This window comes from Martes martes, assembly GCF_963455335.1.
Source record: "Martes martes genome assembly, chromosome: 10".
NCBI lineage: Eukaryota > Metazoa > Chordata > Mammalia > Carnivora > Mustelidae > Martes > Martes martes.
Genome location: NC_137898.1, coordinates 63,980,101 through 64,007,362, shown reverse-complemented (window position 1 = coordinate 64,007,362; position 27,262 = coordinate 63,980,101). Strand labels below are relative to the sequence as shown.

Below are 27,262 nucleotides of genomic sequence, written 5' to 3'. Positions count from 1 at the left end.
GATGTTTATTCTGTATACCCAGCAAGTGATCTGGAAGCCTCTGGTAGAGTCTAAACTGAACCCAACTCCAGTCAGAACCCAACATGGCAGTCAGAAGAACAAAAGTCAGGGTATGTGGGCAGAGCCCAGAGCTCAATTGTAGGTGTAGGAATGTTTGTATGTCACGCTGGCATGACTTGGTAGGCAGCTCCCCTTTTTATCCCATGCTAGTTTTACTTCTAAATACAAGGATTTTTTAAAAATCAAATTATATTCATTCCAGAACGTCAGCAACTCAGACAAGTGGATTGTGTCTCATTTATTGTCAGTTATTTAACTGCTTACCATATAGTAGGAAATAAAACAGTGACTAACAGCACTGCTCTCCTGTAGCATAAGTAAATAAGAAAATGGATGACTAAATATCTTCCCTACTGCCCAGCACTGTGTGTAGTACACAGTAGGTGCTCAATTAAATTTCCAATAACTGAACCCTATTCTCATTTACCAGGCCTCTGTCCATGTTTCTCTTCCATATATATCTATTTTTTTATTTGGGGCTAATTGAAATAGCCACATTCTTTTTTTTTTTTTTTTTTGCTTTCATCATCTTCTTTCACTCATTTATGTGATACTCATTGATTTCTGTCCTCAACATTTACTGAATGCATCCTATGGATCTAGTCCTGTGCTGAGCATTGGAGTTACAAAGGTGGAAAGAACATGGTCGTTACCCTCAAAGAACTCACAATCTAGAAGAGAAGAGGAGATGTTTGAACTAAGGAATACACTTTAGTGGGATAAGTGTATTGTTCTGTGTCCACCGAAGGAGGGAGTGACTTCTTTGTACTAGGAAAATCAGGAAGAGCCTCACTGAGAGGCAGGCCCTAAAAGAGAGGTTAATAGGAATGAGAAAGACATTCAAGGCAGGTGAACAAACAGAGACAAAGGCAAAGAGGTGTGGAAATACATGCCAAGACAAGGATATGAGAAGTAATTTAACATGACAGCAACACAGGACATGAGAATGGAAAAATGGGACATAGCCTGCAGAGACCAGCAGGGGCCAGATCCTGAAGGGTCTTCTATGCCAAGCTGAAGAGTTTGGACTTTGTCTGGAAACAGTGGGTACTGCAGAAATGACTTAGATAACACAGAGTCCCTGGTGATGTGGTGAAACAACAGTGATAAACTTTGGACAGTTGGGGAGCTCTTAGATTCGGAAGTCTCCTTCCTCAAGAGAAGATCTGGTCCAATTCCCTGCCCTCCAGTAAGTCAGTAACATTTAAAAGTAAGTGACTAGATCCAGTTCTGTTGGTTTGGGCCTAAGGTCATTGGAAAAAAAAAAAACAGGAAGAGCTTTGAAATAAGTTAAAAAGAATGAAGCACAACTAGAAGTTAACTTTTGAATATAATAATATAGAGCATATTTAAGGGTATTTCATAAAAAGAAATCACAAACACACACCATTGTAACTCTGGTGCAGGGTAGTGGTCCCAAGGTGGGTGCTCAGGGTGGTCCATGAGGTACAGGGAGAAAATATTAGAGCATCTGTATTTACTTTTGATCTTAAAAAGTAAGAACGAGTGAATGTTTTACTCATGTGGAACACTAGGTTTTCATTGATTTGCTCCCTTGGTCCAAATGTTAGTTGGTAACAAGACGCTCTTAGAGAGACAGTGGACTTTTTGCTGGTTTAATTCTAGTGTCTTACAATATGACTACTGTGTGTGTGTGTGTGTGTGTGTGTGTGTGTGTGTGTGTGTGTGTTAACATCTAGTTTAACTAAACTTAGGTACAAAATGGTCCAGTGTCATCAAAAGATTCTTATAAAGTAGCTACAGATCAAAGACAATATACCTTGAGTCCAAGCAAACAAAAAGATGGCAGAGCTGGTACCTCTAGTACAGAGTCTTCGTCAACTCCACTATGAAGTTAAAACCATTAATGATCATTTTCATCCAGTCTAACAGAAAAGGTAATCAAGATTCAGAACATTCAAGAACCTAAAAATAGTTAATCCAAAGATTCAACGTCATCAAGAAGACTGTTTGAAATATGGGCACACCTCGGAGATACTGCTGGTTTGGCTCCAGACCACTGAAATAGAGCAAATATTACACTAAAGGAAGTCACGTGAATTTCTGGGTTTCCCAGCACATATAAAATTTATGTTTACATTTTATCGTAGACCATTAAGTATGCAATATAATTATGTCTGAAAAACAATGTATATACCTTAATTTAAAAATACCATATCACTAAAGAATGCTAACCATCATTGGAGCTTTCAGTGAATTATAATTTTTTTGCTGGTCAAGGGTCTTACCTCGATGTTGATGGCTGCTGACTGATTGGGGTGGTGTTTGCTGGAGGCTGGGGCAGCTGTGACAGTTTGTTAAAATAAGACAAGAATGAAGTTTGCTGCACTGATTGACTCTTACTTTCATGAACAATTTCTCTATAACATGTGATGCTGTTTGATAAGCATTATACCTCCAATAGAACTTCTTTCAAAATTGGAGTCAATCCTCTCTAACTTGCCACTGCTTTATTAACTTGGTTTATGTGGTATTCTAAATCCTTTGTGTCATTTCAACCATCTTCATGGCATCTTCACCAGGAGTAGAATTCTTCTCAAGAAACCACTTCCGTTGCTCATCCATGAGAAGTAACTGCTCATCCGTTCAATTTTTATCATGAGATTGTGGCAATTCAGTCACATCCTCAGGCTCCACTTGAAATTCTAGTTCTCGTGCTGTTTCTACCACATCTGCAGTTACTTCCTCTACTGAGGTCTTGAACCCCTCACAGTCACCCATGAGGGTTGTTGGAATCCACTTCTTAACTCCTGTTCATGTTGATATTTTGACCTCTTCCCATAAATCACAAATATTCTTCATGGCATCTAGAACACTGAATCCTTTCCAGAACGTTTTCAATTTACTTTCTCCATACCTGTGAGAAGAATTGTTATCTATGGCAGCTATAGCCTTACGAGACATATTTCTTAAATAATGAGACTTGGAAGTGGAAATGACACCTTGATCCATGGGCTGCAGGATGGATGTTGTATTTGCAGGCATGAAAACAACATTCATCTTGTCCATCTCTGTGAGAGCACTCAGGTAACCAGGTGCATTGTCAATGAGCAGTGATATTTTGAAAGGAGTCTGTATTTCTGAGCAGTAGTTCTCAATAGAGGGTTTAAAATATTCAATAAACCATCTTGTAAACAGATGATGTTGTCTTCCAGACTTTGATAGTCCATTCATGGAGCGCAGGCAGAGTCAATTTAGCATAATGCTTAAGGGCCCTAGGATTCTCAGGATGGTAAGCCAATGAGCACTGGCTTCAACTTCAAGTCATTAGCTGCATTGGCCCCTAACAAGAGGCTCACTCTGTCCTTTGAAGCTTTGAAGCCGGGCACTGACTTCTCCTCTCTAGCTATGGAAGTCCTCGACGGCATCTTCTTCCAGTAGAAGGCTGTTCCATCTGCTTTGAAAATCTGTTGCTGGGTGTGGCCACCATCATGGTTTACCTCAGCTAGATCTTCTGGATAACTTCCTGCAGCTTCTCCGTCAGCACTTGCTGCTTCACCTTGCAGTTCCTGTTATGGAGACGGCTTCTGTCCCTAAATCTCAAGAACCAACCTCTGCTGGCTTCACACTTCTCTTCTGCAGCTTCCTCACCTTCTCTCAGTCTTCATAGAATTGAAGAGAGTTAGGGCCTTGCTCTGCATTAGTCTTTCACTTAAAGGAATGTTGTGGCTGGCTTGATCTTGTATCCAGACCACTCAAACTTTCTCCATACCAGCACTAGGCTGTGCTTACCGTTCATGCGTTCGCTGGAGTAGCACTTTTAGATTACTTCAAGAATTTTTCCTTTGCTAACTTGCCTAACTGTTGCAAGAGGCCTAGCTTCCAGCCTACTTCAGCTTTCGCAACAAGCCTTCCTCACTGAGTTTAATTATTTCTAGCTTTTGATTTAAAGTGCTGGAATGCTTAGGAGCCCTTGTGGGGTTATTAATGGGCCTAATTTCAATACTGTCGTGTCTCATTGAACAGGGAAGCCTAAGAAAAGAAAAAGAGACAAGGGAACAGCTGCTGGAGCGGTCAGAACACACTCATTTACCAATTAAGTTCGCCATCTTACGTGGGCACGGTTCATGGTGCCCCAAAACAATGACAATAGTAATATCAAAGTTCACTGATCACAGAGCGTCATAACAAATATAATAATGATGAAAACGCTTGAAATGTGAACAAGAATTACCAAAATGTGACACAGAGACATGAAGTAAACAAATGCTGTTGGAAAAAGGGCGCCAATAGACCTGCTTAATACCGGGTTGCCACAACCCTTCAATTTGTAAACACTCAGTTTATCTGGGAAGCCCAACAAAACCAAGTATGCCTGTGTGCATTTTTATCCATTAAACCTTGCACCAAATGCATGTTATTCTTCGCTGTGTTAGCTATTGATGGCAGCACACATGTACAAGTTATTAATAAATATAAATACATCCGAGGAGCCTGCTCAGACATGTTGACAGAAAATGTGTATAATCAAAAAGACCCTTAAAAGCCTGCTCTGGTGACGTGAACACTGATTTTTAAGGCAGCGCAAACAAACTGGTATTCTCCACTACTTAGGTGTGTATCTGTGTCAGAGGGTAAGTTAGTTTGAGAGGTGAGCTGACTTTGCCGAGTTCTCATGGATGATAAATGACAGCTCCTTAATTTGAATCCTGGCTTTCCAGCGACTTGCAAGAATGGACAAGTCCATTCCCTGTTGAGACTTTATTTTCTCACCTCCACAATGAGACGTAGGAAAACTTAGAAAGGAAGGTCCCTCCTATGATGGCGTGACCCAGTGGGTTCCCAGGAATACGTGTATAGATGGAAGATGTCAGACTAGGAAAGCTGGTTAGGGAAACTGAGGCAGCTCAGGGAGGTGGAGAACCAGAAAGGGAGGACAGTGGAACAGCTGGTGTGGCCAGGCTGGAAGGAAGGTCATGGAGGCTTCAGGGAGAACAGGGTCAGGCTTTGATGGGAATCCGCTTGCTGGGGGTGGTTTAATAGGCTGTGGGCTTACAAAACCCTGCATAAAGTCTAGTAGATGCTGGAAAGATCCCCAATCAGCATGAGTTAGCAGAAAACAGTTAAGGATCCGTGTAAGTCGGGCATGTAAAATCTATTTAAAGGAGGCAATGCAAAGGAGTGATTTGCATAAACAAGAGGGGCACAGAGTAAGCAGTACTTTAAACCAGAGAAAAGGGAAAGTTACTTTTTGCCACCTGGATCCCAAGTGATTATTCCATTCTCCTGAATACCAATTTCAGTAGCTGTTTTCGGTTAATAACTAAAAAGTTAAAGCTGCAGCTCTTCCCCCTTCACCTTCCTTTATCCGCTCATGTAACGCGCATCAAATAGCAAATCTAACTTAATTCCTGACGTTCACTGTTTAAAGTCTTCAAAGAAAAGAAAGGTGCAGAGGAAGACGCCAAGAGATAGGGCTGCAAGCTGAGGCGGGGCAGGTCCCCCCGGGGGAAGAAACCCTGTGGGCTGACCAGACCAGCTACAAAGGGCCAGCCCCTCCAGCCCTCTGTTCCTTGGCCGAATCCCTATCAAGGTCACGTGGCTCCGACTTCTCAGGCATCGCCCCCACCTGCAGCTAAAGACATCAGTTCTTTATTCATCCAGTAAGTAACATATCAAGAGCTTACTCTGTGCCCTGCATTCAGATTCCAGGGCAAACACCTGTTTCGGTGGAGGCGCTCTTCTGCCCCCTTAGAAATGAACGTCATTCAGCCAAGGTGATGCGGCGCCTGTCCTCACGGAGCACGTAGTCTGTCAGGGAAGAAGATGGTCCCTGTGGCGTGACACCGCTGAGGTGTTACAGAGGCAGGCCAGGGGAGCGGGGGGAGAGGGGATGGGGAGTACCACTTGGTGGGTGCTCCACGTGGGTACTGAAGGTAAGCAGGTGGTTTTCAGGTGAACGGGATAGGGGATAGGTGGTTTCCATGGAGAGGGAACAGCTCAGAGATACATGTAAGGATTGTGAGAGTGCCATGAAGATTCTGAAACAAGGTGGAACAGGGCTCCTTGAACTAGACCGGGTAGCACTATATTAAAACCATTATACATTCTTGGACATGCATTAGGTTCTGTTTGACATCAGGATGGGGAACATTTCAGCCTGGATGGGCAGTTGAGAATGGCGGTTCAGAGAGATCAGATGCCTCCCCAAAGTCATACCGTCAGTTACCAGAGTTAGAACTGGGGACTGACTCCCTGCCCAGGATGCTTTCCACCACACCCCTCCCCCACCTCCCCCTGACCCACACTTGAGGTTCATTTCTTATTTGCTTGATTCTGTTTCGAGGTGTCCTTGTCTCTCCAATGGTTTCCTCTCTTGACCCCAGACCTGGTCTCTGTCCTCGGGAAGCAGTCAGGCAGATCTTCCTCCTCACTGGCATCGGTAAAGGGCACCTCAGTCTGGCCCCAAGTGTGGGATTGGACTAATGCCAGTGTGTGTGATGCTCCCCTCCCCCCTTGGCACGATCACTCCTTCCTGGCAGAGTTCACTCAACCTAATTGCTTGTTTTGTACCCCAGCTGCCTGACATATGCCAAACCCATGTGTTGACTCACTTGTGTCAGAGACAGCGACACTAGAGCATTTCACATTGGCTCTGGGGAGCTCCAGCAAGCAAGTGGGGACTGTAATTCATGCATTTACCACTCCAGCACTTAGCTTATTAAGTAGGTGCTCAGGTTGTTCATTCAAGTGAGTTTTAGTGACTGCAAGTATGTAACATCGTGGTTACAGGAAGGACCTGGAGGGAAGAAGCCCTAGCTTGGCCATCAGTTCAGCCAGTGAAAGTCTTGGCTGTATGACCTTGAGCAAGTTTTTTCCTCTCTGCATTTCAAGTCCTTGATCATTTTTTCACCCAACAGACACTCAGGGAGCAAGATCCCAGGCTTACCCTAGCCACTGAAGATGTGGTCCCAGCCCTCCTCCGGCTCGCACGTAGGTGCAACTGTGTCGGTTCAGCTCTGTAAATGTGAATGGTAGAATTCTATGACTGTCACAGCCAGAGAGAGATACTTGGAAGTATCTGGAGTAGCCTAGAGGAAAGGTGATTAATTGTGCCAGGAAGAGTTGGTAACAGCCTTGCCGAGGCAATGACAGCTTAGATGGGAATCTGAGGACAAGGAGAAAATAATACTGCACAACTCCACGATGCCCAGACAGTGACCAAGGGAAAGCAAAACATGTCAGACATAGGACTGGTCATAAGGGGGTCATGTGAGCCAGCTGGGGAGCCACATGAATGACCGTGCTCTGTCCCGCACATTTCTGGTTTCTCACCAAGGTGGTCTTCCAACATAGAATTTCATACTCAGAGCACAAGCTATTTCTTAGCCTCATTGACCCTACATGTGGGTCAGTGGTGCCCAGAAGCTGGCTTTTGTGCCTGCTCACAGGAGCTGAGAATAAAACATTCAGGAATTCTGCAAGCTGGTGTTTGAACACTACTGTTATTAAAAACTAATATATTATATGAAATTGAAAGTAAATTAATTATATTGATAACAAATAATCCAAACTCATCACTTGCTAATTATTTTACTATTACCTTTGCTCCTGAGTTTCTTAGGACTATTGTGTTTCTGCGGTGGAAATGCTGTATAACATGAGGTCCTCCCATGCATCTCTTCCCAACTCTGGGTTCAGTAGAATCTCGTTAAGAGCGTGAAATAAGTCACAGCAGAAGTATTTACACCACAGAAATAGGCAAATGCTACAAATTCAAGCTATTTTCCTTTTGAAAGCCAATTGTTAAATGTTTGCCAGCACCCTTCTGGTGGTATCCATTAAATAAACGGGAAAGCATTTGGAAACCCAGAACCCGTACCTTTTCAAACCTCCCTGGACAAAAACACATGGCAGGAGACACATTTCCAAGGCCTCCACAGAGCAGACTTCTCCCACCTCCTTTGTCCCAGAGAAGCTTTTATGTTAAGCTGGGTCTTCTGAAAATCATGGTCTAACGGGAGGAGGATGGAAGTGTTTTTCTCCAGGACTTAATTCCTGAGCCAAATGCTGGTTTTGGCAAGAGGCCTCTGTGGTGTACAGGGGTACAAGGAGTCAACTTAATCTCCAGAACCCAAGCAATCTACAGGATCCTGGGCTAAAATTACATCTGCTCTGGCTTGCCCAAGCACAGGCTACATGATAGCCAAATGGTGCTGATTTATTGTTTCCCAATTACCAGGAAATCCCCAGAGAGAGATAAATCGAAGGAGGCTGGCCCACATGTGTCTGAGGGGCAGCAGCTAGGGCAGCCCCCAAAAGGAAACCATCCCCAGAGGGCTGGTGATTGTCCAGGCAGAATCTGAAGGCATATATGTCAGGAGAAGCCTGGATAGTCGCCAGCACCAGGAGATGAGATCTGTTAGTAATTCTCTGGAAGGACAAAGTTCCAGCAATAAGAAATTCAATTTTCCTCCATTAAAGAAAGCATCTCTCAGTACCAGCTGAATACAATTGATGGAATAAATCTTTCCCATTAGTGGAGAGATAATTTCACATAAGTGTACTGGGAGACCTTCAGAGCAGGACTGAGAATCTTTGCCGAGCCTCCCTGCTTAACTTGTTTGTCATGTAATTGCATTTAGACCAAGGGCCTCGGAAGGAAACCACTGACTGAATTAACATTAACCAGATTGTGTGTAGTGAGGTGAGGTGAGGTGGGGTAGGGTGGGGCGGGGCGGGGCGGGAGATCTTGATGCGTTGTGGGTAGTTGTTCCTGCCTTCAGAAAGGACAAGCTGACACTGGAGGGACCAGCTGCTTACAAGCCTGGTGTTAATTGCTTTTCTCATCAAACAGAAAAAAGTTTATCACTCTAGGAAGGTAGAGATGTAAGTACCTAATAAAGCAGAGACTGAGTCTGAGATCTTTTTTTTATGAATGCCCACAGGTCTCATCAGCAGCTCTTCCCTAGGCCAGAAAAAAAAGAGCCTTCTGAACCGAGGCGCGTGGAAAATGTTGTCTGGATACTCGTGCTTGCATGTTTACCTCAGATTTGTGTTGTCAGTGAGGGCCATCTCCCCAGTGCCCTGATGCCTTAGGATGCCGACACCACTGAGCGCATTGCCAGTGGTAAACAGACTGGTCTAGAATTGGACCCAGAGTTGTGAGCCCTGGATTCCAGGCCTGGCTCCGCCACTACGCCGCTGTGTGGCTTGGGGGCAAGTAGCATAACCTCTGTGGACCCCAGTTTCCTCCTCTTCCCCTAACTCTGTGATCTTCCAGCTGGCTTTTCTCTGGCATCTCCTGAGACTAAGACTCCAGAGCTGTCTTCAGAATCACCCCAAACCTCTATTTCATCTAGAGAGATCTTGTTTTTATTTGTTTTCAGCTTTGGGTCCTTATCAAATATCATCTGATAAAAAGCATCCCTCTCTGATATATTTGAAAAACCATCATTCTAGATGACCTCTAATTGTCCCACATACTCACTCAGTCCACCATTTTTTGAAACAATGACCTAGTACTTGTTTGGCATTTCCAGGCACTGCAGAGAGAAGAAAAGGAAGAGCCCTTGACCCTGCCCTCAAGGAGCTCACAATCTAGTGGAGAGGAGAACAATGTATGCCACGGTGGGGTAGCAACGTGTTTGTGTCAGACTTTGGAAGAAAGTGACTAGTGCCAATTAGGGCCATCAAGACAGGCTTTAGGGAAGAGGTGTCATTTTGAAGCTGGGTCATGAAGGATGGGACTGTTGGGGGAGGGGTGCAGGAGTGACACCTGCAGTGGTGGGGAGAATGCTGCACAGACATGGAGGCCTAGACTATGTATGCATGGCAGCTATGAGGAAAACAGAGGGTGTGTTGTCTGGAATACAGTGGGAAAGTGGGAGTAGGGATATTGGGAGATGCCAAAGCTTCCAGAACCCACTTTGGGGAATGCTAGCCTCTGTCCTTCTTCTGTTTCTAAAGCCCGATGAGAGGAATTGCTGTCTATCCTGTTCATTGTCTTGCTGCCTACCTCCAGTGACACTATTAGTGACAGTAATAACCACTGCCATTTATGCAGCTCACTCTGTACCAGGATGCCAAAACAGAGGCTCAGAGAGCTGTCACATGCTTGTGCAACTTTAGAGAGCTCACAAGTGACAGAGCTGAGAGTCGAACCCATGTCATGTGACTCCGGATTCTCCTGCATGACTCCACCGTGCAGCCCCAGCTTATCTCCTTGTGGTATAACATAGTATCCTTAGAGAATGACCCCTGAATAAGACACCTAAAAACATCTCCCAGAAATACGCCTTTAGAGGACACTGTGATGTCTTAAATTGGAGCGCTATGGAAATAAAGAAGGTATTTGCTCCTCTTGAGTGAAGACAATAAGCCCCTGGGTGCCAGGATATGTCTGAGCAGCCTGCCTTCTGTCTTCTGACCTCCGGGGCTTCCCTGGCAGCCCGGGTTCCGAGCATGAAAAGTAGATCACGTGAACCTCTCTTCTCTATCCACAGGCATGCATGTGTCATTCGTGGTCAAGTGATGACATCAGACGGGACCCCGCTGGTTGGTGTGAATATCAGTTTCGTCAATAACCCTCTCTTTGGATACACAATCAGCAGGCAGGATGGCAGGTAAGAGACCTTTTGTGGACAGTGTTAGTGACGGTCCTGCTCTCGTGGTCTTACCACACAGCTGCTGCTGGACTGACAATGTGGGAAGAGGATGGGACCTGAGTTCAGAGGCCCAGTTCTGTAACTCACTAGGTGTGAGACCTTGTATCTGACTCTGGCCTAACTCCCTTTGGCTAAAAGTTAAGCAGTTTCTTCTCCTCTGGTTCTCAGAGTCTAAGTGTAGGGTACCTTATACATGTTCTCCTGCTCCATGGCTTATAATATAAGATACTATCACATGGACCACTTTCTACAGACCGGACAACTCCAGAAATGTTAGCATTCCTGCTGTGTGGTTTCCATGTGCAACCAGCTAGGTCTACGGAAACCACTGGGTGATGACAGAACTCTGCCCTTTGGGTCCCTGTGAGAACCGTCAGTAGAGGGGAGTGAAGTTTCTTTAGTCTCTCCAGCTCTTCGGTTTACTAGAACAATTGGACAATTCTTCTCACCTCTTGAGGCCTCAACTTCTTCACTGGTGAGTGGCCCAAATACCAGCATCTCCCAAATTTGGTTGTAAAGATTACATTCCGTGATGGATATGGAAGCACCTTGCACATAGTAGGTGTTGAATAAATCTTACTTTCTGGTTCATTGCTTCATTGTCAAGGTCTGGCACAAGGTAAGGATATAAGAAATATTAACCGTTTATTAAAATTACCAATTATTAAAAGATGAGAAGGTGATGATTACAGTACAAGCCATGGGAATATTTTGGAGAAAAGGGGAAGGGAAGGAGGAAAGTGAAATATTTAGGCTGTCAGTGGTGACAGGTCCTCGATTTTTAATAAAATCAGGTGGTGGCAGTCCATCTGGCTAAGTGTGGGCCCATAAGGTTGATTTTCACTCTGTGTTGGAAATTATGCTCCAGCCTGATTGATTTTAGCACCTCTTTAATCCAATATCAGATGTGAACATGTCCCGGCCGAGGTGATAATGAAGTAGAGGCTCATCTGTTTGTAGACATGTGTGCCTCTTAGACAGCGCAGCAAGCTTGGCATGGGGAGCCCTCTCCCCCCTCCTCTCCCTGGGAATGGGAAGGGGCCCAGCTAGAAGGGGCTGGCAGCCGGTCCCGGGAATAATCTGCCCAGCCCAGACCACGGCTCCCTGCTCTGCACACATCCCATCCCAGGAAGCACGTCAGTATAGACGTTCACTACAGCTTGGGGGGCTGTCCATCCCCATGCTCTGTCTTTACTGCCTTCCACCTGGGGGCTGCCTGCTCTATGGAAATGGCAGATGTGAGCATCCTAGGCAACAGGTATTGTGGCTACATCATTACCTGCTGTGAAACAGTCATCAAAAAGGAGCCGTGGGAACTGCTCTTTTTTTTTTTTTGCCATGAAACGTGCCCGTCATTCACATGAGATGGCAAACCCGTCAGTCCTTTGCCCTGCTGTGCCGGGTCAGGGTGGGTCTGTAAAACACCCCAGAGTCATGTAAGTTTGGTAGCCCTTGGGAAAACCCCACTTTGTCCTCTCCAGGCTTGGATTCCTCCTGCGTGTGCTGCCCCACTCTTTGGCCTCTTGACAGCATAGGGGGCTGGGAGGAGTGTCATCCATGTTCCGTGCATCTGCCTGCTAAATCACGTCATAGAAACCAGAGTTGCTGACACTTCGAGCTTGAGTTTCAAAGCAGTTCTCAGCAGTGCTTCTTTTTTTTTTTTTTAAATTTTTTATTTACTTATTTGACAGACAGATCACAAGTAGGCAGAGAGGCAGGCAGAGAGAGAGGAGGAAGCAGGCTCCCCGCTGAGCAGAGAGCCCGATGTGGGGCTCGATCCCAGGATGCCGGGATCATGACCGGAGCCGAAGGCAGAGGCTTAACCCACTGAGCCACCCAGGCGCCCCTCAGCAGTGCTTCTTGGGGCTTGACTTTTCTTCCCAGCATAGACACTGCATCACGTAGAGGAGGGTCATTACATATTCTCCAGGGGGCTGAGGACCCCAATTTGTTACATGTGCATGGGCACCATCTCACCCATTTCCCTCCCACTCCCCTGACTCTCCACCTTTTGTACCTCTCACACTCCAGGAGAACCTAGAAGGCTGGAGATGTTGTCCAGAGGCAATGGGATGTGCAAGTCTGGGGAGCAGGTCTATCTCAGCTTTGTCTCCCTTACTTTCCAGGTGGGCACCATGCTCCCCTCCCTGGCCCAGTTCCCCCTTCACACATCCACCATACTGCAATACTAGGAATCCAGTCTTAACCAGAGCCACAGAGATCATTAAAAAAGATGAAAAATAGGAGTCATGAAGACAAATTTTGAAAGAATAGCAGACAAGAGAAGCAGTTCAGGCTCATTGAATTGAAAAATGGGGTTATACAGAGCATGATGCCCTGGGAGTGGGGCCCTGGGCTTTTCCCATCCATTATCCCATCTATCTAATTAATAACTCTGCCAAGCGATTATGATCAGCAGCTTCATTTTACATGAGGAGATTGAGGCTCAGACAGGTGACATAAGTCACCTAAGGAGTAAGTGGCAGTGCTTGGACCAGCCTTCAGCTGTCTGGGCTTCATCTGAGAGCCAGGCCTTCCCTGTGGAGTGGGATTCACACCCATGTCCACAGTAGGGTTTCCCTCCAGATGATCAGGCCTGGCTCTTGGCAAGATCCCGCTACACCCAGCTCTTGGCAAGGCCAGCTGCCCCCAGCTTGCTCACCGCCTCAAGAATCTGTCTCTTTAAGTTCATCTTCACTTCCTCCCCACACTTGTCCTCTCATGAAAGGAGCTTGCAAGTCGGGCCCAAATTCTGTGTGATGGTTAAAAATGCTCTGTCAAAGTACAGATGCTGTTCAGTTCTGTGACAGGAAAGTTGTTCTCTGGGTATTTCCCCAAAACCGCGGATATCCTCCTAGGGAGCCAAAACCTAAACTCTTGATTCAGCATAAGCTCTGCCATTGCTTATTGAAGGATGGTGCTGTTCCACTTGCTTTACCCGAGTGTGGGCCTCAAAAGGGCCGAGTGGTTTGAAAAGAAGGCAAAGTGAGTGAAAAGCTTCAGCAAAGGATGGAAGAGTCTGGCTCTGGAGGCTAGAAACCCGAATCTGGGGACGTTGTCTACCAGGAGCAGGATTTGGCACTAGTCAGGGCAGTTGTGCTAAATCCCTAGAAGAGGGAAGAGCAGACTGGAGCAGTGAGCCCAACCCCACAAGGTGTATTTATCAGGGACAAAGGGGAGGTTCTGTGTTAGTCTCTAAAACCAACTGCATGGATGAATGTTGGGGTGACCTAAAATAACAGCCAAAGTAAAAAGGAACCCAGGGTGTTTTGTGGACAGTCAGAAGGAATTGACAGCATCACTCATGCATTCATTCTGTGAACTATAACCATCAAGTACAGCACTAGGTTCTGGAAAGATGGAGGAATCATTGTCCCCAGGCTGGAGCATTAACGCATGAGTCCCGGGCAGTGTAAGTGGGCCAGAAGGAGGAGAGTACACAGGGCCCTGGGAGCCCAACGGAGGGAGCTGGAGTTCTGTCCGGCCAAGGAGTTAGCAGGAGCTCTCCCATCAAAGAAGCGAGATGAGGATAGGCCTTGAACCCTCATCCTGTGGATATTAAGGCAGGCGTGTGTTGTGGTGAGCTCTGGGTATTACATGTAAGTGATGAGTCACTAAATTCTGAGACTAGTATTACACTATATGTTAACTAACTAGAATTTAAATACAAATTTGGAAGAAAAAATAATAAAACAATGAAAAAAAAGAAAATTATCGTATCATATGGCCCCTTGCTAGTGCTTCTATAGAAGAGAAGCATCCGACTGGGAGAGGGCCATGCTCGAAGCCTGGGGGGCCGACTCCCAGGGACAGGGGCAGAGATCTCACCTCAGCGGGCAGTTCTGGGCACTCTTCCCCTTCCCTTCTCTGCTCCTCAAGCACTGTCATTCTAGTCATGCTTGTCCATAACTTGCTTAGCCATTTTGGAACTCCAGAGGCCTACGTTGACTCATCTGTCACAATCAGAGCTAAAATTGCCATAGGGTCATAGAATCTTAGTGACTTAAGTGTAATCCACTTGAAACTTAAGGAACAAAACAAATGAACAAAGAGAAAAAGAGCCCCCCCCCCCAACAAAAACCCAGACTCTTAAATTGAGAGAACAAACATGGTTGTCCAAGGGGAGGTAAGGACAGAAATGGGTAAAATAAAGTGAATCAAGACTACATTTGTCTTGGTGAGCCCTGAGAAACGTACGGAATTGCTGAGGCATTATATTGCACACCTGAACCTAATGTAACACTGTATGTTAATTATACTTGAGTAAAAAAAATTGAACCTTTCCATTTTAGAGACAAGAGAATAGAGGATCAGAGAGGCTAGCGGTGTACTCGAGATCCCACAGCAGCTCATGGCAGAGGCAGGACTAGGCTTAGGGCTCCTAATGCCAGGGTAGGATTTGTTCCACTTTGTCCTGCTGACATTTCCCTGGGCTTCAGCTCTAAGAAACCCTCAGTACCAGGAGCACCAGAGCGGAGGCTCATCAGCTGCCCTCCGTCCTGGCAAACGGCTCTCCATAGCCGTGGTTATTCATGTGGGTTTTGGTAAAATCTCTATAATGAATCATTTTTGCAAAAAAACAAAAATGAAAAAACAAACAGTGCTTCCTGGAATCTCTGTTACTGTTTGTGGCTGTAGTGAAGTCTTTAGTTAGTCTTTAGGTCAACAAGTGCGCAGACCTTTGGTGTAATTTTTTGCTCCTGTCTCCCCACTCCCGCCCCCACCACTCCTCCTCCTCCTCATCTCCTATCTCCTGCTTTTCCTGCTCCCCGTTCTTTCTATCCCTGCCCTCCCAAACAGCTTTGACCTGGTCACAAATGGCGGTATCTCCATCATCCTCCGGTTCGAGCGGGCACCTTTCATCACACAGGAGCACACCCTCTGGCTGCCTTGGGATCGCTTCTTTGTCATGGAAACCATCATCATGCGACATGAAGAGAATGAGATTCCCAGCTGTGACCTGAGCAACTTCGCCCGCCCCAACCCTGTCGTGTCTCCATCCCCGCTGACGTCCTTCGCCAGCTCCTGTGCAGAGAAAGGCCCCATCGTTCCAGAAATTCAGGTCCTCAGCTTTCTTAACTGTATTTCTCCAGGCTTTTATTTCACTGGTGGGGAGGAGGGTCTCAGAGCCAGGGGTGCCTGGAGAGCGATCCCATCAGCCACCATCCGAATCCAGCTACCAGGCCCCACAGCAGCTATGGTGTTGAGATGGTGGCCTCTTCTCTTACACACTTAAATCACACCAGCACTGGAAGGTGCCTGGCACAGCCCAGCATAGAGTGAATTCCTGCTGCCTTTCCAATCTGCCATCCAGTTCCCTTCCACTTTCCTCTCCCCCAGCCTCCAATGTCCCCCTGTATCATTATTTCTCTCAAAAATATTTATGATAGTAGGGTCTACCAAGAGAAGTAGGACAGAGGAGCATCGTAAGAAAGACTAAATGAGAAAATGTGCTTAGCACAATGCATAGCGCTTAGCAAGTGCTCGATAAATTCTAGCCAGTGTCATTATTATTGAGATTATGTTAAACACACTGCCTTCATGCCAGCCAAGGATTTATTTGGCTCAAATCTTGACACGTAAGCACTTTACTTAATTATCATTAAAAGGAAGTAATTTGAAAAGATGCGTTTTAATCGGATGGAAACCAGGACAGATTCTTTGCCTAACAGAGCTGTGCAGAGTTAAATGTCTTCCACCATCCCAGCCCAATTTCTACTGGGAGGAACAAAGTCCAGGGGAAGAGGAGAGACAGAGGGAGAGGCCCAGCCTGGCTCTCTTGCCCAGCGAGAGCTCTGGCCCTATGCGTGTTAATAGGCTTCTGCCGCCTGTGGAGCGGGAGCGTATACACTATTGTGTGTAGGTCTCCCGCCTGCCCGAGCAGATGCATCTCCGTGTGTGTGTGTCCTGTTGCGTGGCTTCGGGCACCAGCCCATGAGAGGGACATACAACTATTTTGAAATTCTCAGTGCACCCACAGGTTGAAACCCTCACTCCTTTTCAGAGATGCAGGGCTTGTCTCCTGTCTCAACTACCAGGCTGACCTTTCTTTTGAAATGGTTGTCAGTGGAGACAGAGCTTGCTGGAGAGAAGTAATTTGTTACTCAACCCTGGTTCAGCTCCAGCCAGACATTTTCCCAGGAGCAGAGAGACTTTGGAACAAATGAGGTTAAAGGTCCCACCCTCTTTACTGTGCTCCCTGGGCTGGGTGTGTGTGAGCCCAGCTGGGTCACAAACCTTGCTTATTAACAGATTCATGAAACACAAGAAAACAAGCTCCTGGGCTTTCCCAGTCCCGTCATTGGCCAGCCTTCGCAAGCACTGCGAGATGTACATTTTAAAGGGTACGTGGAAGATAAATATTTATGAGAGCATCAGGATGGCCCTCGAACCCTGCCTGTGGTTCACCCGGGTACAGAGCGGCTTTGCCTAGAACTCGCAAGCTGATTTTTAGAAAGATTCCTTTGCTTTAGGCCCAGGCCCTAAAATTTCATGTGTTCAGAATGAGGTGGGGAGAGAGTTCACGCCCGTCTCTGATACGAAACAACAGAAAGGAAAAGGCTTTCTTTGTGAAGGCCCAGTTTCCCCATGAACACGGGAAGAGAATGATCACTGTCCTTTTAATGGATACGTTAGCCTCAATTGATTTAACATCCCCTTCTTGAAACGGAGCCCAGAGCATCAAGCTGATAAAAGTTCTCTGCTCTTGCCATGTGCCTGAGCACCCTGGCATTGATTTTCAAGTCTCCATTTTGGAACTGAGCCCATGACACCCAGTAGATCAAGTGCCACCTTCCCCACCATTCTGTTCATCTAGCATCTAGATGAACCGGGGCATGGAAACCCCATGCAGCCGGTTCAGCCTCTTTCTGTGGTAAGCTGGGGGGAAGGAGGGGATTGGCCACAGGTCCTTGGCAGGCCTTGCTCTGAACCCTGCATAATTGTTTAGCCAACCTCTCATGGTCTCTATTCACTTTCCTGAAGAGGATAGCCGTCAGAGGCTCTTACTTTAGGAAAGTTTTGTGGGGAACATTGTCCTCCCTGCTGAGGCAGCTGTGTGCATTAGTCTGAGGGAAAGGCCTTTCTTCCTTTTCCTGCCGGTCCCAGCACCAGCACCAGCACCAGTAATGGCACCATCATCCCACTTACTGAGCCCTTGTTATGAGCTGGGTACTTTCTGTATGTGACCCTGCTCTGTCCTCACACCAATGCAGAGAGGAAACTGAGATTCAGCGGCTTACGTGATTTTACACGCATTATCCTACATGTCCCTCTCAGTAATGCAGCAGGGTGAGCAGCATCATCCCCGCTGAACGGGGGAGAACCTGAGCTCTCCGAGGCAGGGTCGTACCACGTGAAGTCGGCCCCGGAAACCAGGCCTTCTGCCTCTCGGTTCCCTCCTCCTCCCACTCCTCTTCATACTCTGCCTCCCCGCTCCTCCCTCTCCTCTCTTTCCTAGTTCCTGCTCCTCCTCTCCCCTCGGTCCTCCCTCTCCGCCTCCTCCTCTGCCTCTCGGTCACCCAGAGTGCTTGGGGCTTGCGGTCTCCCCTGCTCCCGTGAGTCCCTCACGGCTGCTTGCTGTGTCATCTGTCTGTCTAGGCTTTGCAGGAGGAGATCGCTATCTCGGGCTGCAAGATGAGGCTGAGCTACCTGAGCAGCCGTACCCCTGGCTACAAGTCTGTCCTGAGGATCAGCCTCACCCACCCAACCATCCCCTTCAACCTCATGAAGGTTCACCTCATGGTGGCCGTTGAGGGCCGCCTCTTCAGGAAGTGGTTTGCTGCAGCCCCGGACTTGTCCTATTATTTCATCTGGGACAAGACAGACGTCTACAACCAGAAGGTGTTCGGGCTGTCGGAAGCCTTCGGTAAGCCTCTCGGCCACAGGACTCAGGGTCATCTCCAGGGAGAGAGTAACACCTGGGGGCACGGGGCTCTTTCTCCACCTCCCTTGTTTCTTCTTCCTCCTTTCCTCTTCTCAGAAATACCTATGGCTTAGTTGGCCTTCCAGACTTTTCAGGGGCTATCTATGACCTCAAAGAATGTACTCAAAGACCTGAATGTGAAAAAGTTGATCATTTAAAAAAAAAGGGGGGGTGCTTAGAAAACCAAAAGGGCCTTTGCAAAGTGCTATTGTGGTATGTGATGGGCGAAGGGCTTTGTGCCACAAAGGTAGAGCTGGGTGGGCATTGTCCTGCCCCCCTCACAACCATCTGGCCTCAACACAACCCATTAAAAAATGTGGAAGTCTGGAGCTTCTGGGTTTCCTCAGTTTTTTAAGATGCAGGAGCTAAGATTCTTTCTTCCTCAGAAAGGCTTGTTGGCCTGTTCACCTCATTTGCAATCAGAGAGATTCTGTCCTTGTTGTCGCTGTCTGTTTTTAAGATGAAGCAGAAAGTGGCTGTGGTCCCAGCCCCACCAAGACATCGGCCTTCAGGGGCTGGCTGTGCTCATTCCAGCTTCCGTACAGAGCAGTGTCCCAGAAAGGGTTCAGAGCTGGACTGTTAGCCGACTTCCCACCTGCAGGGCTAGTCCCCCAAGCATGGAGAGGATTAGCCCAGGGAATTCCTTCTCATCTTGACCCCTGCTCCAATTTTATTCTTTTGCTAGATTCGGTAAAAGTAAAATGAGGAAGCAGAGGAGAAATCATGTTGTAAAAAGAAAGAGGAGAAGGGAGGGAAGGAAGAAAGGCAGGTAGTCACTGAGAGAATGTTTGTTCAACACCTCCTCTGGCCGGTGTTCTCCCTCGCATGTTAATATCCCATCTAATCCTCATTGCCACCCTCTGAGCCAGAGATTGTCCCCAGATTCTGCAAGAGGAAGCAGAGAGGTGAGGGGACTTCAGGAGGACAGATGAGAGAGGAACAGAGCTGGACCCATCATAGACCTCGCCTGTAGTTTCACATCCCACCCTACCTTGCAAGGGCACGTTGGGAGCAAAGATTCAGTCTCTCTGTTCATGCTCCCTTCTGTAACTCAAACTACTTCTGGAGTCTCTTCAAAAAACAATGAAACTGCACAACCTCTTTGGGTGACATGAGCATCCTTCGTGTCCACCAGCCAGGGCAAAGGAAAGCACCTGCACAGTGAGACCTCCAAGCCCAGAGGCCGCCCTGTCCCTGAGAGGACAGGTGACCCATAGGAGGCAGAGAGGCTGCTAATAGGACATAGGGAAGTTGTCGGTGTGGACATTCCCCTCCTCCTGTATTTGGCCAGCAACCTTTTATGGCACCTAGGGAAACTTTCTCAGGAGCTGCCCAACTGTTAATTCCTCCCTTGAACATGTGGTAAGATACTGCCCACTGGGCAAGTCGTGTCCACACAGAAGGATGCTTGAAAGAAATGCCATTCCTGTCTCTGCTAGTTCCTTTCCATTGGGCAGTTCCAGGCTTTTTTACAAACCCAGCCTTGGGACGCCTGCCGTGGTTAGCCTGCATCCCTTCCAAGGAGGTCTGGATCTATGAAACAGAAGAGAAACCAGTGGATTTTCAAGCTTTGAGACCTCAAAGCAACTTCCAGCTTTCAAAGTACCCTAACTGAGCTCCTTATCCATGTATTCATTATAAACAGTATTGAATTCTTTTCTCTAGTAAAGTAATGCCATTATCATTCATAAAAATTTGATGAGTGGACAAAAATATAAATAAATTCCTATGTTTCTATAAATACTACTACTACTTTTTAACATTTAAATTTATTCTCTCTCTTCAGGTATAGTAATTTTGTGTGTGTGTGTGTGTGTGTGTGTGTGTGTGTGTGTGTGTGTGGTTTTTTTAAAGCACACATATAATCCCATATATAACCAGTCTTTCCAGCTTGGCATCATAAACATTTTCCATGTCACCACGTTATCTTCATGACCAAAATATCCATTGGCAACATAATATTCCTCAAGTGGGTACCCTTTGATGGGCTCAATCTCTAGCCCCTTTTGAACTTGGAGATTACTTCCAATTTGCACTATTAGAAATAAAACTGCAGTGAAGAGCTTTGTGCCTGAACTATTTTCCATACTAGAGGATCATGTCCTGGGAATCAATTCACCTGGGTCCTTTTGAAGGTGTTTAGTGCATTTCCTTCAACTTTTTCCTAATAAGGCACAATTGGTCTTTGAAAAGAGGATACTCGGGCTCAGCCTCTCTGGGTTAGTACTGCACGTACATCTGGCTCCTGCTGAGAAACATGATCCTTTCTCCTTCCCTACAAAAGACAAACCAAGCCTTGCAGGCAGATCAAAGCCAGAGCAGAGACTTTGCTCACCTGTGCATTTCGTACCTTTTGTTTTCTGCAGTTTCTGTGGGCTATGAGTATGAATCCTGCCCAGATCTGATCCTCTGGGAGAAAAGAACGGCAGTGCTGCAGGGCTACGAAATCGATGCTTCCAAGCTGGGAGGGTGGAGCCTGGACAAACACCACGCCCTCAACATCCAGAGTGGTGAGTGCACGAGAAGAACTCCAGCAGCCAGGCTGCGGGTGGGACCCTCATCTCATATCCTTTGTGCCCTGCCAGATTTAAAAAAAAAAAAAATGCACACTCCCAGTTACAGGGGCTCATGTGTGATCAGTCGTCTGAAGGATTAGTCATCAGAGATATTCCTTGGGAGCCTGCTCTGTGCTGGGCACTGCCAGGCACTGGAGTATACAGATACGAGACTCCAGACACTTCCCAGGCAGTCTCCATGCAGTTCCATCCCACACAAAAGCACAGGACCCGGGGACCTGGATCAGGGGCCCCTCAGCCTCTTGGTTCAGCAAAGTGTCTCTTTGGAGAGAACCTCTGGACGGAGTCTCAAAAGGTCTGTAAGATTAGCCCAATATATCAAGTAGGGAGAACATTCTAGGCAGAAGTCACAGTAGGTGCCAAAGCACAAAAGCCTGAAAGAAGAGTAATCGGAAAGAAGGTTCACTGTGGTTTGAGCAAAGGATGAAATGAAGGCAAGAGCCAGAGCCAGAGCTGGGGCTGGAGCCACTGGAGGCCAGGCTGAGAGGATTAGGACTTTGAACTGCATCCAGAGGCAGATGTCAAGCCTCTGAAAGGTTCCAGGCCTGCAAGTGACACAATCCACTCTGTAGTTTAGATCGCTCACCTTGACTGTGTGCTGGGATGGGACAACTCAATACGGTCATGACAGCTCCCGCCTCACCTGAAGATGCCGTGAATGGCTATCTATCAAAACCGCCACATGGCTGAGGGAAAAAACTGACAAACGGACTCTAGAATTTATGATAGCCAAAAGATTTGTCAGTAACTAAGGCAGTCTTTAAAATCAGAAGAAAAAAGAGGCCCTGCCAGATATTCAACGGTTCTAGAAAAACCACCATCTCCCGTACCGTGTGGGGTCAGCCCCAGAGCAGATAAAGAGACTTTAGGAGACAGAGCAAGGAGTTCAGAGAATGGCCTGAAAGCCGTCAGGAGGACCAGTTTTGGCTGCACGCATCAGAAAAGCCAAAATAACAGAATTCCAAACAAGTTCAAAATTTGTTTCTCACTCAGCACCGGGTCCAGAGGAAGGCAGTCCAGGGCTGGCTTGGCACTCTGCCTGCCAGATCAGAGGTCGGGGCTCCTCCTCTCCCATTGCTCTGCTTGCACCTCCAACCCCAAGGTGATGGTTCAGGGTGACCGTCTAAGTTCCGGCCTCCATATCCACACCTCAGCCAGCAAGGAGGAGGAGAAAGGCTAAGGGCAGGCCCTCTCCATTGCAGGGACACCTCCCAGCAGCTGCCCGCCCCACTTCTGCATCCACGCCACTGGCCAGAACTTCATCACCTGCCAAGCGTAGTCTACCCTAGGTTGTCCCATGCCCGGTCAGACAGCAGGGCTTCTGTCGCTGCAGAATAGGATGGGGGACAGAAGGAATCTCGGTGGAGGACCACACCATGCATACGTAGGAACTGGCCCGGGACCGAGGGAGCCTCAGATGTCAGTGGGGGATGGATAGGTATGTTAGGGTCACACTACATACAAAATAAATAAGGTTAATTAAATATCTAAATTTGAAAGTTAACACTTTAAAACTAATAGAAGAAAAATTAGGAGAATATCTTTATGATCTCAGAGGATTCCCTAAAACCAAAAAGAGCACAAACATGGGGTAGCAAAATGAGTGATTAGACTATGTAAGAATGAAAGGTACCTGTTTAATAAAGGACACAGATAACAGGTGACAGCCTGGGAGAAGATCCTGGTGACCATAAACCCAAAACTCAGGCTTCAGTATGGAAGAGGTGAGGTCGGAGGCAAGGAGTCCAGTTTGGAGGCTGTGGCAGTAACATGGGAGACGAAGGTGAGCTGGACCTAAAAAAAAATTGTGTAGATACAGAATGAAGCCTGCAAGTCACTGAGCTCAGTCCCTTCATTTTGCTCAAAAGGAGACTGAGGCCCAGGAGCAGGTAAAGCAGTGGGGTCTGATGCAGCATCTGGGATCAGTCCGTTAGGAGCAAAACCACGTAAAAACCCAGGTCTCTCGACTCTACCCTGGTGAGAGGAGACTGAACTTCACTCGTGCATCTCTGTAAACATTCATTGGGATCTACTCTATGTCCAGTTCTGCATGAGGCACTGGGGGCACGGGAGGGGAGAAGACATCGTTCCACAGTTGACATGGTAGCAATCTAAAGAGAGGAAAATGGGTAAGCGTGATTTTTAAAAATGCACACTGTGATAAAGACAGGAACTAGAGGTGTACTCTCTGAGAAGCGGTGAATGATTCAGGGCCTGGGTGACCTCAGGTGAGCCACCAGCCTGCCCCCACCCCAACCTCCATTAATACAGAGGGGTTAATAGGACCTATCTTACTGAGTCATCATGAGCGTTCATTCCGGAGAGGAGGATGGCCTGTTCGGGACATTCTGGGTTTCATGGTGGGGTTGCCACAGCCCTGGGGGTTGAGTCTGGAAATGGTAGGACTTGTGTTCCTTGCAAAAATTAAGGGGACTCTGTGGTCGGCCACAGAAGAGGGCCATTTCTGGCTCCATCGTTGATTCTGCCCTTTTGTCCTTGTCCCAGGCATCTTGCACAAAGGGAACGGGGAGAACCAGTTTGTGTCTCAGCAGCCACCTGTCATCGGGAGCATCATGGGCAATGGGCGCCGGAGAAGCATCTCCTGCCCCAGCTGCAACGGCCTTGCTGACGGCAACAAGCTCCTGGCCCCTGTGGCCCTCACGTGCGGCTCTGACGGGAGCCTCTATGTGGGGGACTTCAACTACATCCGAAGGATCTTCCCCTCTGGGAATGTCACCAACATCCTGGAGTTGAGGTATGTAAGGGATGTCCTCCTCAGCTTCCTAATACTGTCCCTTGGCCATCCCGTGGGCCCACCTGGCATGACCCACTGCACCCAGAGGAGGGGACAGACAGCTGCACCTGTCAGAGTCCATCCGGGACTTTTCACTTCCCAGCTCAGGGGCTGAATATAAACCGGGGGCTCTGGGGAAGCAGGTGCTGTTTTCCACCGGGCACAGCAGCAAAGACAAATCACTTGTGGGACAGGAGGATATTCTCGGTGCCCAGAAGATGTAAAGGTCTGCTAACAACCAGGAATTAGAATTCTGGAAGCCCTTGAATTTCCTCCCGTTTCCTGGCTCCAAACAGATTGGGATTAGTCCCATGAGCCTTCTTAAAAGGACAGCAGGATGGACATGGCCCCCATGCCAGTTTTGCCTGGTTTGACCCTGTTACTAAACACTCATCTGAGTTAGGAGGGGTTCTCTTCAGATAAAGGCCCACAGGCTGAAGTTGGGCAGTGCCTCTCAGCCCCTAACGGGCCACAGAGCCACCCGACTCGGCCTTTTCCTTCTCCCCATACAAACTGTGCATGATGCAGCACAGCTACACTTAGAGCTCTGGGAAGGGCCTGATGGGTTGCATTTTCTCGAGGCCTCCCCAAAGCAGGTCTTTGTAGAACCAAAGCACATCTTTTTAGAACCAAAGCACTGTTCATAGGGGGTGTTCCGGGGTTACAGAGAAGCTGTGGTTAGAGACAGGGGAGCACCACACTCCCTTTCAAGAGAAATGGCACCAGGTTCCTCAGAACTGCTTTAGGGAAGGGGATCTGCCTGTCCATGTGGACAGGATGGGCCCACAAGCTGGAAAGCCTTCTTCCAAAAATGGCCAGGGATAAAGAAACTCACTTTTGTGAGATCCCAACTATTTGCCCATTGTAACAGTCCTGCAAGGTATTTGTCACGATTGCCCTTGACAAACAAGAAAAAAGGAGACTTGGGGAATTTAAAGAATCTGCCCAAGGTCCAGCTTCTAGAATGGCAGACCCAAACCCAGAAGGCCATCCATCACACAACTCTGCCTCACCAAAGAATTGTCACCTGACCCAGCAAGGGCTGTTTTGGCTTAATGCCACATTAAGTTATTCCCTGGAGGTGATTGTCGGCTAAGAATCTCACTCTACAGGGCACATGTGAAAGGAAGAGAAGGCTTGCTGGTTGACCACAGTCATAGCAGCCCTCAGGAAGAAAGGGTTCCTATTCACACACACACACACACACACACACACAGGGACAAATAAAGCAGAGGGTCTTTGGCCTCGAGAAGAATCAGAATTCTCTGGATTCCTAGGAGATGAGATACGAAGCTCATGAGAACCACCAATGGAATATTTTCTGCCTTTCTTTTCTCTTTTATGAGTTTCACTGTCACAGAATCTGTCAGGGATGCTCCAGTCAGCTGCTCACATTGTCTTTCTGTCTCCCAGAGTGCCATGGAAAGAGCCATCAACTAGGGAGTCAGGCCACCGTGGCAGAGAAGTTGTACAACTTTGGGCAAGACACGTACCCTCTCTGGGCCCCCATTTTCACATCTTCAAAATAAGAGATCCCATTTTCCCTGCCTCCCACCCACATTTGAGGGGAGATCATGGAAGACAATAGGCAAAGAAGGGAGGAGTAAATGAAGTTTGGAGAGAAAAATAAGTTTATCAATACATTACCATCTTAATATATTTTCTTCCCAGCCTGTTTCCTGTTCCACCCCCTCCCTTCTAATTATGGTGTATCTCCAGTTCTGTATTCCATTATGAGGAGAATCACGGTGGGCTGCACACAGTTTGAGTACCCTCTGTAGGGCCGTGTGCACACCAGCAGAGACACAGCCATGTGCACACCAACAGAGTCACAGCCATGAGCAGGTGTATCTCTGGGCCTGTGTCTCTGCACAGGGGAGGGAATCGGCTGTTCCAGCCTCTGTCTTAGCCCTGGTGAGAACAACAGCTTGTCAGCCTCATTCTCTTCCCCTGAACTCAGCCATGGTGGTGCAGGTGAAACCAGGCCTCTTCTGTGATATGTAGCTGCTTGTAAGTGAGCTCACTGACAAGTAATATCCAATATAAAATAAATCAGTGTCATAACTGCTAAGTCTTTATTTATTATAGTATTGTACAGTACCATTGCTGTCAAGTTTTCAGGCTGCTAATAATGCTTCTAACCCCGCTGCTAACACCTCATTCTTTCTTCTATTCCCTGCTCTCCTGTCTTCTGTCAGAAATAAAGATTTCAGACATAGGTAAGCCAACCAGTGGAGAATTTCCTGTCTCTCCTCTGCTTTGTTGCATGTTGTATGGTAAGCTGCACGTGTCCATTTCAGATGGCTCAATAGCAAATGAGTCCTGTGCGATTGGAACTGATTGGGGGTGATCAGTTACCGTGAGAGGAAGTCATTAATAATGGTGGGGGTGGGTGGCAAGAGCCTGAACTCCTTTCATCTCTAGCGAAGTGCAGCAGCAACTCTGGTCGTCTGTGGACATGACAGAAAATAATTGGGGAAACAGTTTTAACCTTGGCATAGTAATTTGAACACCCGTCTGCTTCTCCTTGGAATAAATGAGGACATCATCCAAACTGTGTTGAGTGGCTTCGATGGTCACAGTGGGAAGTCTTGAGAGCATCTCGATCAGGCAAAGAACCTGGAAGAAGACAGGTGTCAGGTTTGCACTTCTGTGGGCGTTCTGGATGCCTTGGCTTTGGAGGCTGGGATGCCAGGTGACCCCACCAGAAAGTTTGCCAGCAAGGACAGAGTGGGAGAGGATTTTTCAGACCATATGGACCACCCAAAATAGTGGTCCCCAAATAGGAACTTCGTCACAGGGTAGATTTGTCACAGAGGTTCACAGTGACACTGCAGCAGGCAGAGAGGGCCTTATCAGATGCTCCAAGAGCAATGTCTGCCCATCAGCACCGCTGTCTTTGTGAAGCTAGACTCACCCTGGGACGCAGGTGCTTTGCACACTTGCAGGTGACTTGGAAGTAGCTGTGGGCAGGTGGAGCTGGGGCTGCCATACATGCGGCTCTCGGTGATCCACATGTGGCACACATCAAACTTGTACATGGGGTAGGTGCTAAGTTGGGATCAAAGAGAATCTTAGGATGGTGGAAAGAGTTAGACAAACCCAAAAGCCAGTAATGTTTATATCCACACCTATGTAATTAGATATAGTGCTAATGGAACAATCTTATGTATTACTTTTTTAAAGACTTAATTTATTGGAAAGAGAACATGAGCAGGAAGAGGGGCAGAGGGAGAAGCATTCTTCCCACTAAGTGTGGAGCCCAGAGCCCAACATGGGG

General features: G+C 47.3%; 1 protein-coding gene across 3 annotated transcripts in view; it reads left to right on the top strand.

The window, feature by feature from the left end:
• The window catches only part of TENM4 (teneurin transmembrane protein 4), a gene marked incomplete at its 5' end in the record, with an annotated part of 373,412 nt that overhangs the window by 294,695 nt on the left and 51,455 nt on the right, over positions 1 to 27,262 (top strand). For 2 of the 3 annotated variants that reach the window (XM_080816827.1, XM_080816826.1), the window contains 6 exons: positions 10,527 to 10,646; positions 15,489 to 15,750; positions 18,288 to 18,555; positions 20,979 to 21,122; positions 23,694 to 23,943; positions 26,181 to 26,201. In XM_080816827.1, coding sequence (XP_080672953.1) covers positions 10,527 to 10,646; positions 15,489 to 15,750; positions 18,288 to 18,555; positions 20,979 to 21,122; positions 23,694 to 23,943; positions 26,181 to 26,201 — 1,065 coding nt within the window. The remainder of the gene's footprint in view (positions 1 to 10,526; positions 10,647 to 15,488; positions 15,751 to 18,287; positions 18,556 to 20,978; positions 21,123 to 23,693; positions 23,944 to 26,180; positions 26,202 to 27,262) is intronic. The other variant, XM_080816825.1, reaches the window with a different exon arrangement.